We start from the raw sequence: 13,979 nt of genomic DNA, 5'->3' as shown, positions 1-13,979 counted from the left end.
GATTGTGTGGCCTTCAGTAGGGGAGGGTGGAGATCAATGCCCCCCCCCATATGTCCTAGAGAAACCTGCTGCGTGATACTCTGCTCCCTCACCTTCGTCAAGTGCAGCTTCCCTCCGGAGCCCCGGGTGCAAATGATGAGGTGCTTGGAGAAGAGGAAGCACTGCCTCTCCCCCTCCTTCCTCAGGGACAGGGAGCCTAGTCGTCCACGCGTCACCTTCCCCTTCTCAGACATCGGCACTTGGATGAGGGACCCTGCGGGAGAAGAGGCCCTGCCGTCACAGCCCTTGGCCCCGGGGGCACTGGCTCCTCTCCAGCAGCACCTACAGCAGGCCAGGTGGCAGTCCACGGTGGGGACCCTGTGCAGCCCAAACCTTTGCCCAGGGATTTCAGAGCAGGTCTGGGTGGACGGAGGAGGAGCCTGAGAAGAACGGGACTGTAAACTTCCTGTAATGGTCTCACCAGTCAAGGGTGCAAGTGTGCTGACCTTCCCAGCCACTGACACGCAGCAGGACCAGCAGCAGGCTGGCTTCCCTCAGAGGAAAGCTATGGAACCCCTAAGATAGCCTTGGGGAGCTGTTTCCCAGTGGATTCATCCATGGGCATGGTTACAGGCAGCGCATGAAAGGACTTGGACCGCCAGGCCTTCCTATGGAGGCAGCTTTTTTGCTTAACTAACTCTTGTCCTGAGGCTCCCAGCCTTGAACTTCTCCGGAGAAGCCGCTGGGCTATTTGAGGAAGAGGAACTGCCGAGGCCCCTCAGGGCTCCCTTTGGGCATCTCCAGCTCTTTCCGGAGCTCTGGTGGCCAGAAGACTCGTGGCCTACCTTGTCTCACGAAGGTCTGGCTGGTGTCCAGGAGGATTTCACAGCCTTCCGTAATCATCCGCTCGATCGCCAAGTTCTTCCGAATGTTTTCTGTCTCACTGACTTCATCGTGCATTATCCTGCATGGGAAGAGATCACTCAGCCTGAAACAAGGATGTTCCTTACTGGACGGTCAGCTCGAAAAGGTGGCTTCCTACATGGCAGCTGCAGCGAGATGATTAAAGACTCTGAAATGCCCCTAAGGGAGGGAGGTTGGCAAAGATGGCAGAATTGGCTTGTTTGATCTGGGAAAAAGACAACAATGACATTTGCCAAAGGTTGGAAAGCTTTTATGGAAGGCCTTTTGCTGAAAGCAGAAAGAATGAACCTGCGATTTGGGGAGAAAATGGAAAGAAGGGATAATTTTAGAGTGAGAGGACAAAATATAAATGTATTTGTAATTGCTGTAAAGAAGATCAGAAACCTCTTTGAATCTTTTTTCCTTTCTTTTTTTCCTATTTACTTTTCATTTTTGACTTTGCTTTTTTCTTTAAAACTGTATTGTTTTTAGTGACCAAAATATTTAATAAAATATTTAATACAAATGATTCATCTTTAATAAATATTTAATAAAATGTAATGATCCCTAGCTGAGAGAGCCGAGGGCTGAGAGAGCACAGCTGAAGGACTGGAAGGAGGAGGAGGACCAGAGGTGCCCCCGGCCCAGGCTTCCTCGGGGCAAAGCTCACCTGGGCCCTCCCCTCAAAGGGAAACCGGGGAGCCGCAGGGCCTGCTCTGGGGGCACCGGGGATAAAAGGCAAGCAGGGAGCTGAGCTTCAGCTTCCGCTTTGAGGATGGGGGCTTGATAAAAAGAAGCACCTCCCAAGTTCTCCAGAGAGCATTTTTTCTTCCTGAAAGGCATTTTGGAAGAAACGTCTCTGCATTTCTGAAATAACATATGTTGCCTTGTCATTATCTGCTTCACACATCCTGTACTCCGTGTTTCTGCTTAAGTGCAGATGGCTGCTTATTTTTTCCAAAGTGATAATTATACAAAAATGTGAGAAATTCAGAATTCTTTAAAGGTGATGGAGATCTTTGCATTGTGAGGAGACCATTTCTTGGGTCAGCTTCACCAGCCTTGTGCCCCCACCCCAGCTACACTGACCCTTTGCTGCCGGAAGACCAATGCCTGTCAATGATGGGCACTGTAGTCCAATCCATCAGGAGACGGCTCTCGAGCGATTGTTGTTGCATTGGTGTGCATAAAACACACAACTCCCTCATGAAGATCAGCACCCAAACTCTGGGCAGGGTGAACTGTTTCAGAGTCGGAGGGCAGGACTCAGAACCCCGACTGGAAACCCAAATGGATCTTCATGCCGTAAAAGCCTCACTGAGAGGCTGCTTCCTCAAGAGGGAGGCCGATGGAATGGGTGAGAGCACTTTCTCTGCAAAGGGCCCTCGGTGGTGGGTCCCAAGGGGGGCCTGGGTGCAAGGGGGTCTGCTGCCCACATCCCCTCCCCGCAAGGCAGCCCTCAGCCCCTCTGACCTGGAGAGTTCCTCCAACTTGGACTTGGCATAGTCCAGGCTGTTCCTCTCGACATGCTCATGGGGCGTGTGGGCCAGTAGCTCGTGCAGGGTCAGGATGTACCTGGGGATCTGGGGAAGGCACAAGAGAGAAGAGAACCAGGGGCTGAGCTGGTGCTTTGGCTTTCCCAGGGAAGACACCCCCCCCCCCAGGCTTCAGCGGACTCTGCTGAGGCATCTGTGTCCTGCCTTCAGGGTGGCATTTCAAGGACCCCGATTGGGGCTTTCTCCGGGGTTGCATCATGTCAGTGCCCAAGCTCACCTGGTGCCCCACAGCCTCACCTGAAACATGGGGTAGGTCAGGAAAGTCTCCAGCGTCCGCTCCTCACAGTCAGGCTTGGCCTCGTAATGCTTCAAGAGCTTATCGAAATCCCGGTTCTGCTTGCAGTGGGCCAAGATCTGCAGGCTGTACTGATGGTTCCGAACAAACTCCTGGTAGATGTTGAGCATCGGCAGGAGGATGTCGAAGAGGTCGGCTGCGGGCAAAGGCAGGCAGGCAGGCAGTGAGCGGCTGTGGGGGGGATGGGGAAGAGCCTCTCCCTCCTGGGGGAAACTCATTGGCAAGGCAGAGTTTACATTTCGGGACGGGGTGGGGGCAGACTTTGACTGAGATTGCAGGGTGATGCCACATCCCATTTGTGTCCTTTCACATATTTTAACTGTGGGGTGGGGGTGTCAATCAAAGGTCTCATCCCCTCCCAGCTGCCCTCTGGGCTGGTCCTCCCTGGGATCAGAGTTTGGGTGGAGGAAGTGAAGCTCCACTCCAGACATCTCCCAATCCAGCTCCCTCTTTCTTGGGGCAACCACGGTGCCCCTTCCTATTTTGGCACCAATAATGGACCCCTGAATGATGCTCCTTTCCCAGCCAGCCACGCTGAATTTGGAAGCGGCGAAGGATGGAAAGGGAGGGAGAGAAGTCTGAAAGAGAAAGGGGAACACCAATCCCATCTCTCTCTGAAGCCTTTTTCGAGCCCTCTTGCAGCAGGTGCGGGTGGGGGTGAGACCTGCAAAGGAGCCTTGTGGCGCTCCCCCTGGGCTCCCCTACCCCCCCCCCACACACATACACTCCTGCTGAAATAGTGGGATGGGCAGGAAAATTGTGAGGAGGGGGCAGCCACTTTGCTTATCACATGCAACGTATTCAAAATCTGGATGTGGCGTTTGGCAGGGGCCGGCTCAGGCACAGTCCAGGCAGAGCCTTGGAGCTCAGCCAGAAGAGCAGCGAATATGCCAGATGATTTTCTCCTGGCTGAGTCGAGGGTGGGTGGACTCAACTCGGCAGTGGAAAACGGTTGTGTGTGTGTAGATTCTTATAGCCCAAGTGGCACCATCTTCATGACAGGGGCAGAAAGCCCCACGTTTGGGGGGGAAACCCAAGATCTGAAAAGTACAGCAGATCTTGGCTGCAGAAGTATCTCCCTTCCCAAATCAGAGGATACTTAGAATACTCAGTTTGCCTGGATTGGCAGCCTGGCCATGAGGTAGGGAGACAAAATGGAATGGTGAATCCCACCCTCCCCTCCGGATGCCTGGAAACCAAGCCCCTTGCACTTTGCTAAAGGTCCTACGCATTTGGTTTAATCTCGAACAGGGTAAAAAGCAAATTTCTTTACACTCACCAAGCACCAAGGTTGGCCAGCTAGAGATGCGTGCTTTTAAGCCCTGGTAAAAGATCTGGTGTAAAAACATGATGGTTTCACTAAAAAAAGAAAGAAATGTGGGCCAGAAGTTAGGAACTAAAAACCTGGCACTGGAGGGAGGAGGAGGGGCGTTTGGCTTATCACCTATGAAAACTCATTTTGCTGGGAAGAAAATCTTACTTCCCCCAGGCTGCTATGCATAGCAGAAGAGGATAAGATGTGTGTTGAGTTTTTCCTCACTCGGCTCTCTGCCTTGTCTCCTGAATCAAAGGAAAATGATTCCCAAATCTGAAAGTCTGGGAGGGCAGCCAATCACCGGGGAGCACCTCCCACGTGTGATTTTGGAGAGTTAGCAGATTCTTTTCCACCCCACTTACAATCCCCCATAGGATCACAGAATTGTAGTCTTGGAAGGAACAATCAAAGCCATTGGTCCAACGTTGTGCAGGAATCCAGATTAATGATCAGTTTCAGAAGCAGCCAATGCTCGCCTTAAGTACACCCCCTACATCATGGATTCCACTATCAAACTGCTTGTTTGTTTAGGAAGCACAACTGGAACCTACCTTTCCTGAACCCAAATCCATGATTTCACATCCTGTCACCTTGGGAATGAGAGAATAGAAACCCAGACCTTCTTAAGAGAGAACTCCTTGGAGATCCTCAGAAGAGAATTGTGTGGCTACTTCTCCCTCCCTCCCTCCCTCCCTCCCTCCCTCCCTCTTTGTCTCCCCCAAAAGCTCTGCTGTGGTCTCTAAAGGAACTTGGAAGACACCAGTTGGATTCCACCCCTTTTCTGCTCATTCTTGATTCCCTGCTCCCAGATTCCTGAGAAAGACACACTGTCTCCCTTAATCCCTGACCGCAGCTGCACAGGAGTGGTTCATATCTGGTCAAGCCTTCCCACTCCCCAGGTTCCCTTACATGCCTTGAAAGATTGGCACATGCAGGGCATGACCGGAAGGCAGGCACCCAATGGTCTGGTGACTTTTATAAGCCACAGTGAAAGTGGTGGCTTTCTTTAGCCAGATTCCTTCTGACTCACCTGTTCAGGAAGATGCTGCTGACGTCATCATGGGTGATGGGGGGCTTTTTAGAACTGGCCGCCATCCTCAGTGGGCGCAGGAAGTTGTTGACGAGGATGTGCAGCTGCTGCACGTACTCAGCTTCGGCTTCCAACATGCTGAAGACCACCTGGTTCCTCTTCCGCATGCTGTCAGCGTGAGGGGAGCGGATGTAATCCTGGATGATGGTCTTCCACTTCCTTCTGCACAGCCATCCCCGGAGAAAACTCTGGACCTGTTTCCAGAGAGGGGAGTCCAGGTTATTGCCTGTCAAGTGCAATCCCGGATCCTTCCCTGAATCTATTGTGTGGCAGACAGATCCTTCCACAGGAAAATCTTCATGTGTTCAGTGTCTTGAAATTATTTTTGGCTTTTGGACATTGATTCTCCCAAGCCTTGCATTATTTTCATCAACTGTCTTAATGCAGTTTATGTTTCTGTGATGGTTAATGCTCCATCATCTGAAGCACAATTAAGCTTATACAGGGAGTCCTCAACAATTCATTTAGTGATCATTCAAGAGGACAAGGGCACTGAAAAAAGTGATTTATGATTGTTTTTCACACTTACAATCACTGCCGCATCCCCACAGTCACATGATCAAAATTCAGATACGTGGCAACTAGCTCATATTTATGACACTCACGTGATCCCCTTTTACAATCTTCTGATAAGTCAATGGGGAAGCCAGATTCACTGAACAACCTTGTTACTAATTTAACAACTGCAGGGACTCACTTAACAACTGTGGCAACAAAAATTGTAAAATGGGGCAAAACACAGCTAACAAAGATCTCACGTAGCAACAGAATTTTTGAGCTTAATTGTGGTGGTAAGTCAAGGATTACCTGTATTCCTCTCCATGGAATTTTTTGCCTCCAATTTTTTCTGCCAATATTTCTAAGGCAATGATCAATAATAAGAGAGAGAGTGGGACCCCTTGCCTGGCACCTTTCCTTATTGGAAAGTCTGTGGAAAAGATTCTGTTGCTCACCAGAAAAACCATTTGCCATTGAGACAGACTTTCAATCGAGGCTATGAACTGCCCAGGATTTCTTTTCTTGGATACGACAAGTAAAAAGGGCCACTGCAGGTTATCAAAAGCTTTTTCTTTATCCAAGAAAATTTGTGCTGTCTTTATTGTTGTTGTTGTTGTTGTTGTTGTTGTTGTTGTTGTTGTTGTTGTTGTTGTTAGTAGTAGTAGTACTATTACTTGCTATAATTACTATGTAATATTAATTAATATTAATTAATAATTTGCTGTATTAATTACAAACCTGCTGCTGTCCTTAATGTTCCTCTTACATTCTTCTCTGGAAAATAACCTGTTTGGTTGATATGATATGAAACATTTTTGCAACTCAAAATAATATCAGAGGCCAGCACAGCAGGCCAGTTTCTGTTTATTGGTTTCTTAATGGAAAGGCCTTAAGTAGAAAATCAAGACAGGTGGCACAGCAAATCTGGTGCTCACCCAGGGGAAATGCTGATGGCCACAGCTCACAAGGTTCCGCTAACGAGAGGGATAACTGTCTGAAGCAGGCCAGTCCAATCAAGAGTTGTACCGGAGAACCATGTCCCGAAAGGGCTGGGGAAAAATGTTCCTCAAAGATTTAGATTCTAGTAGAGAAGATGGCTAAAGGTGGGCTGCCACTGAATGGATACAGAACAAGGTGAACCGCTGAAGCCAACAAATGCTCCTGAGGTTCATTTGCGGGCTGTGTGCCTGGTAGCTCAGTCCCTGGACTGAAGATGTGACTTGTAAAATAGTGTGATTGACCAGGAGAGGCTGGTGGGGGAGGGGCTCATGTCTTACTCAATGAGCACTCGAATCTTCTAGTAATTTGCTGGGGGTCCCCTCCAATCCTGAGGAGGAAAGAGGCCTTCTGGAATGGGCAAGGAGATTTCTTCTCACAGGTCTGAACATGGGCTTTTCCTCCACCACCACCCTCATCATTTTGTGGTGGCTACTCACCTTCTTGATCTTCTTGATGTCAATGTCATCATCATTTGGCAAGTTGGCCTGGTTGGACTGGATGCGCTCGTGGTCCTTAAGTAAGGCAGCAATCTGGTAGGACAGAGAAAAGCAGAAACAGGCTTTATATTTTAATTTATAAAATAGTTTTGAAAGAATGCTTTCCCTCCAATCACCTACTAAAAGAGGTATTAGTAGCATAGGGGTGGGGGTGATTTAATGATACAGTACATGAGAAATTGTGAGCCCAAAACCAGAAAAGGGGAGGGGTAATTAGCAGTAGCCCTTAGACCAGTGTTTCTCAACCTTGTCAACTTGTCTGCTCTGGCTGGGGAATTCTGGGAGTTGAAGTCCAGATATCTTCAAGTTGACAAGGTTGAGAAACACTGCCTTAGACTTATATATTGCTTCACAGTGTTTTGCAGCCCTCCCTAAGCGGTTTACAGAGTCAGCCTCTTGCCCCCAACAATTGGAGTCCTCGTTTTACCCACCTCGGAAGGATGGAAGGCTGAGTCAACCTTGAGCAGGTGAGATTCAATCTCCTGCCAGTCAGCAGAATTAGCCTGCTTTACTGCATCCCAACCACTTTAGATTCCCAATCCCGGTCTTCACTGGGCAGTCAGTGGCCAGACCGAAAAACCAGCCCGGGGAAGGTTGCAAGAAACCGTGGCTTCGCCTAGGGTGCAGCATGAAGTTGCACAAGTTGAGCTAAGGGACTTTCATGACGGGAAGAGGCTCCTTATTGCTCTTGTAGCCTGGACTGGGCAGGGAAAGGAAAGAGAGCATCCGCAAATAATTTATTTATTGTTAACAGTTCTGGTTCTCCTGGAAGGCTACTCAGAAAGTTAAATGTAAAAAGTAAACCTAGACATAAAATCTGAAAACGTGAAAGCAGCACAGCACTCAAACAAACTGAATAAAATCAGTAGCAGGAAGTAATGGGGTAAGGAAGTTGATCTAGCGCTGCCACCGACCCTCAGGAGCTGCTTGTGACACTGAGGCAATTCTGCGCTTTGACTTCCCTGCTTCTTCTGCTCAGCAGCAAATGCTCAGATCTGCTGCTGAAGAAGGAGAAGCCCAAGTGCACAGAATAGCTTCCATAAACCTCTCCATGGCCTGGTGTTCCAGTTGGGATATGGGCTCACTCCCTTGTTTACACACACACACACACACACACACACACACACACACACACACAGAGACAGAGACACAGACACAGAGATAGAGAGGGAGACAGAGACAGAGAGGTTAAACAGCTAAACCTGCAGAAGTCGCCTCCATTTTGTCTTGGGTGCCTCTGATTGCCCGCAATGCCGCCATCCCAGGGATGAGACAGACTGCCCAGGCCAACCTTGCCCAGAGCTTCCCAGCTTGGCCCCTGGAATGCCCCCTCCCCTGGTCTTCTGCTCAGCCTCAGGAAAGAGCAAGAGGGGCCTTTTAGGGAGCACACAGGGCAGTCTATTTAGAGCTGTCTTAACAAATCGTCTTGGGAACAAAACAGCCCAACTCCTTATGCAATCAATGCAATCATCGGTATTTGCATATGCATACAAAGGGCCATTTGATCTGTTCTTCAAAGAGCACAAAGGGAAGCTCAACAAACATTTGAATGCAGAAGCTCCATAATCATTGCTTGGCCTTTTTAAATAACTGTCACACTTTCCTAGAGTCTCCTACTATGGACTTCTGGGTTTAAAGTGGCTTTACAATCAAAGCTGTCAGAATAAAGGCACAGGACATTTCCAGATATTATGGAGCCAGATTTTTCCAAAATCCCTTGATGCACATTTTTTGTCCTTCTGCCAGAGTTTAACCTCTTCTAGACAAATACTGCAGTGTTTTTACTATCCACAGTACCACTCAGGAGCTCCAGCGAGAGGGTCTTTTTAATCAAAGCCAATTGGGTCACAATGACTTTAAACCCAGGAAGTCCCCTGACCTGCGTGCCCACGTCATGGAGTCTAGTGATCCTCTAAATGCCTCCCGAGGCGCCTGTTCAGAATCTGCTCTCCATTTACATCATCTGCAACAGGAACCCACGTGATGGCAGGAGTTTGGCCAAGGCCCCTGCACGTGAAGCAGGAGGGATGACGGAATGGCGCCCAAAATAGCAAAGTACCCAATTCCCTGGCACTTCAAGCAGCTGGCAGCACATTTTGAGGCTGGGCTCCATACCTCTGATTTCAGGCGCTCTGTCTCTATTTCTCCATCTTCAATTTGTTGCCTGAGTTGCTTGGCAACTGTTTTTTCGGTCTCCACAATCTGAAGTAAATGGAGGTACTTCTGCATTAAGCCTTCGTGCTCTGTGGCGAGAGTCCCATAACTGTGACAGAGACAGCAGAGATAGAGGAACTGTTAAAAGTTGCTCTCCTTCCTGCCAGCTCTGAAACCTCTTCAGGCCTGGCATTCGTGATGCCCCCAGCCTCACTGCACAGCAACAGTGGGCTCCCGGGGTCAGCTTGTTCCTGTAAAGCAAATTATTTTCAATGTGCTAGTTCACTTCCAGCATCTTTACTGATGAACTGCTGCTGCTAAGAAGTTTTATGGAATCATAGAATGTTGGGACAATTGGATTGAAAGCAGCTTTTGAGACCATCGGATGCAGCCCCCTGTTTTCTGCAGGAATCCAAATAAAAGTAACTCTGCTGAATGGCTCTTTAGCCGTTCTTTGGCACAGTCTTTGATATGTGATTCTTAGAGGTAACTATCAAGCAGGAACATAATTCATTTATTTATTTGTTTATTTATGTATATTAATTTATTACATTTCATTGCTGCCCATCTCACCAGAAAGTTAGTCGGGGCATCTTACAAGCGTCAAAGCAATACATTTGTATGGAGTCCACTACTGATCCATCAACCACCCCCAGCGTGAAAGTCCCCTGCTGGGGTCCCATTTTTCTCCTGCAAGTCTGTCTAGAAGGGCTCAGAAGAGAAGGGCTGGTCTGGAATAATGACATTTCTGGTGTTTCATTTCAAAGGCCATTGGGCTAAGGGAGCCCAGCTGGTCTGGACCACCTGGGGTACACATCAGGAGGGGCTCCTGCTGTGGCCGAGAACTTGCTGCCACCAGCCAGTGTTCCTCTGGAATTTCTCATCCAATATGCCCCACAACTATTTTTTTCAACTTCATCACAAGAAAGGGAAAAGCCTTGTTAAAAGGATCTCAGAGATCAGGGAAAGAGAGGGAGGGGGGAAGATAGTGGTGAGCCTCAGTATAAGGCAGCTTTGTATGTTAATTAGCATTCAAGAATTGCAGTCACTATTAACAAAACCGGGGGAATAGGTGGACTTTTTGGACTCAATAAACTGGCTGTTGAAAAGTTTGTTTGAATATCTGGAAATGGCTTCAAAACAAACAAAACTAAGCGTTTCCAAGAGTGCTGGAAGTTCCCCAGCCCAGACACAGAAATTGCAATCTTTATTACCCCCAGTAGAAACACAAACTCTGACACTTGAGGCTCTCCAAAATGCATTAAAAGACCAAGCCGTTGTTTTGGAGGAAAAGATTTCAAATGCTTTTAAAGACGTGTGTGAGGAAATGTCTGGAATTAAGGATTTAATCCAAACCCGTAATCAACAGATTAGGGAGGACATTGTAGATGCATTTAAAGGTCTACTTGGTTATGTAACATCTCTGGATGAGAAGGTGGAAGAAATTAATCTGTCTAATATCAAGTTGGAGAATAAAGTTGAAGAAGCACAAAGCAAAATCGATAAATCAGAAGTTACAATGATACAATACAGAACAATGGAATTTGCCTTAAGAATAAGAGGTTTGAAAGAACATAACCAAGAAGATCTGAGAGATATTTTTTGCTGAAGCTTTCGCTCAATTAACTGGCGAACCAAAGGTAGAGTGTGCCTGGCAGATCGATAAAATTTACCGTGTCAATTCATGGATTGCCAGACAGAGACCAAGAGATATTGTAATTTATTTTGTCACCAGGTAAACCAGGAATGAAATAGTGCAAGCAATTTACAAAAATAAGTTACAAGTGGCAGGACAAGATGTGGTAGTATTGAAGGAAATCCACTCAAAAATGTTGAGATCCAGAAAGGATTATGCATTTTTAATGCATGAACTTAAAAGTCACCAGATTCAATTTAGATGGGAGGCCCCAGCCGGATTGGTGGTGAATTATCAAGGTGAAAGATATCGTCTTAACTCAGTTTGGAAAGCAAGAGATTTCTACAGCAATGTATTAAAGGCTGGATACCCCCCCATCCCCAGGAGTTAGAGGAAGAAAAGAAACAGGTGAGAGCAGACAGCAAGATATTCAGGTACAAGCAGGAGCTGCTCAAGCTCTGGACTTACCTGAGGAGACCGAAGAAATTATGGAACAAAGACAAACTCAAGCGGCCACTAAACGCAAAGAGCAAGAATTAAAGATACAGCAAGCCCAGACAATAATCCAAGAAATTACAAATACGAACACAGAAGCTGTGGAGGGAGCAAGACCGAAGGTGAAATCCCAGCAAGATTTCCAGGCAGCTCTTAGAAAGCTTCAGGGAGCTGAAGATGACAATTAAATTTCTAACCTGGAATGTTAATGGTTTAAATTCACCACAAAAAAAAAGGGGGGGGGGAATTCACTATTTGAAACAATTTTAAAATGATGTAATTTGTTTGCAAAAAACACATATTAGAATACAGGATCAGAAATACTTGATGAACGCAAGATTGGGATCATACTTTGTGGCATCTGCTCCAGAGAAGAAAAATGGTATAGTCATATACTTAAGAAAAGATTTAAAGGCTGAATTAATCGAAGCAGATCCTCAAGGAAGATATATTGCAATTGAATTATTAATAGAAGGAAAGAAAATACTCTTAACAGGAGTACATGCTCCCAACTAACGACAAGAAATTTTTTACAAGTCTCTTCATACTAAATTAAGACAATGGGATTATAGATCGTGTATACTATTGGGTGACTGGAACGGAGTACTGGACACCATCAAAGACAAGAAGAGACTACTGCAAAATAGTCATTATTACTTTCGGTCTGTTTATACCAATGTGTTTTTCTTATTCATTTTTGTGATCTGAGCTTTCTTGGTATTGCCCCTTCTCCCCCCGCTGGCAGAGCTCCGGCCCCTCCCGTGTCCTGCGTGACCGTTGTAGAGTCTTCTGTTTTTTCTAGGTTCGCTTTGTTTTTTTCCATAAAGGCCTGTGCCTCTATGGGTGTGTTGATTCTAATTCTTGTCTCCTCCCAGAATATCAGCATACCTTCAGGCATCAACCATCTAAACCACACCCCCTTCTGGTATAATTTTAAAACTTTACTATGCCTCTGAGCCCAAAGCTGGCAGGGCAAGATGGCACACTTCCGTTGTCTTTATGAACTGTGAAACCTGACTCCATCTTTAAAATTCAGGCTTCCGGTCTTTGTCTCCGTGTCACCCAAAAGACTCTCTTGTGGACTGTTATTTCTTGAACTTCCTGGGGGGAAAATCCCTCTCTATTGCTAGACTGACTAAAGGAACTCCCATCTGCTTGGATCTTCTGCCTCCTGGACTCATCTGTCTGCTCTACTTCTCCAGCTGTCCATTCTCTATACTGACTGACTTCTCTACTTTATAAACTATGTCTCCAAAAAGACCACCCCCTGGAAAACCTGGCTTTGCTACTTCTGCACCGACATCTGCAACATCCAGTCCTGCCACACACTCAAAGATTACAGAACTGATGCAACCTAAGAGTACAGAGATGGATTTGCAACAAATGCTCCAGCAACTTATACAGGGCCAGGAAGAAATTAAGAAACAATTAAAGGAAATGAAGGAAGAAATTAAAGAGAATCAAGTCCAAATTTATAAGAATTCACAGAGACTGGACCTTGTGGAAGGTGGGGTGGCAGAGGCGAGGGGGGGGGGTAGAAGCATTGCAGAAGGGAAACAAAGAACTTGATATCCAACAAATGAAAACAGAGTTTGAGAGAATGTCCTTTTATCTTAGATTTCAAAATGTTATAGAAGCGGATGGGGAAAATATAAGGGACATTATGACTAATATTTTAGCTGAATACATACATAAAGATAAACAACAGATGGAATGGGAGATAGATCTGGTCTATAGAGTGAATTCAGCATATGCCAGAACATACAATGTACCCAGGGAGGTCCATATTAAATTTCTTAGGAAAAACACAAGAGACGAAATTCTGGGTGTACAAAGGGGGCAAGCATTGACATATCACGACAGGGAGATAACCATCTTGAAGCAGATCCCCCCAAAAATTAGGGAGAAAAGGAAAAATTATTCGCAATTGGCGAATAAATTATACCAAATGATTTACTTTCTAGGGTGAAGAAGACGAAGATATGCCCGAGAACTCTAACAGATCATAACCCGGTTTGGATGGAATTGGAATATAGAGAGGGATCTAGGAGATCTTGGAGGTTAAATGAAAATTTATTTAGACATGAGAGAAATGTTACAGAATGTAAAAAATTATTGAAAGAATATTTTGCTTTTAATATGCATAAGGGGACATCGATGGAAATGGTTTGGGATGCAAGCAAAGCTTACATGAGAGGTGTCTTAATAAATTTGAATAATTTATATAGGCGTAAACAGGGGGAAAAACGAAGGGAATTAGAAGAAGAAATAAAAAAGAAAGAGCAGGCGTTAATATCTAATCCAGACAATAAGAAGACAAGAGAAGCAATTATTTTACTGCGAGGGCAGTTCAATATGTTGATGTCAGACCAAGTAGCTACAAATCTGATATATGCTAAACATAATACTTTTTGTAATGCAAATAAACCAGGTAGATGGCTAGCTTACATGTTAAGGAAAAAACAAAAGTCTCATACTAAGAGAAAGTAGAATACAAAGGTAAAGAAGTTTATCAACAGGATATGATTAAAAAGGCTTTCTCAGAATACTATACTAGATTGT

At 46.1% G+C, this 13,979-nt stretch overlaps 1 protein-coding gene across 1 annotated transcript in view; it reads right to left on the bottom strand.

Moving 5' to 3' along the window:
- Positions 1-13,979, bottom strand: part of RASGRF1 (Ras protein specific guanine nucleotide releasing factor 1) — a 54,687-nt gene that overhangs the window by 17,358 nt on the left and 23,350 nt on the right. Inside the window, exons 3-10 of the mRNA XM_081965181.1 lie at positions 9,248-9,395; positions 7,073-7,165; positions 5,079-5,332; positions 4,013-4,092; positions 2,676-2,869; positions 2,356-2,465; positions 825-943; positions 93-253 (exon numbers count right to left, since the gene is read on the bottom strand). Coding sequence (XP_081821307.1) covers positions 93-253; positions 825-943; positions 2,356-2,465; positions 2,676-2,869; positions 4,013-4,092; positions 5,079-5,332; positions 7,073-7,165; positions 9,248-9,395 — 1,159 coding nt within the window. The remainder of the gene's footprint in view (positions 1-92; positions 254-824; positions 944-2,355; positions 2,466-2,675; positions 2,870-4,012; positions 4,093-5,078; positions 5,333-7,072; positions 7,166-9,247; positions 9,396-13,979) is intronic.

This window comes from Natrix helvetica, assembly GCF_964273705.1.
Source record: "Natrix helvetica genome assembly, chromosome: 12".
Lineage (NCBI taxonomy): Eukaryota > Metazoa > Chordata > Lepidosauria > Squamata > Natricidae > Natrix > Natrix helvetica.
The sequence above is the reverse complement of the archived record's forward strand: the minus strand, read 5'-3'. Positions and strand labels throughout refer to the sequence as shown.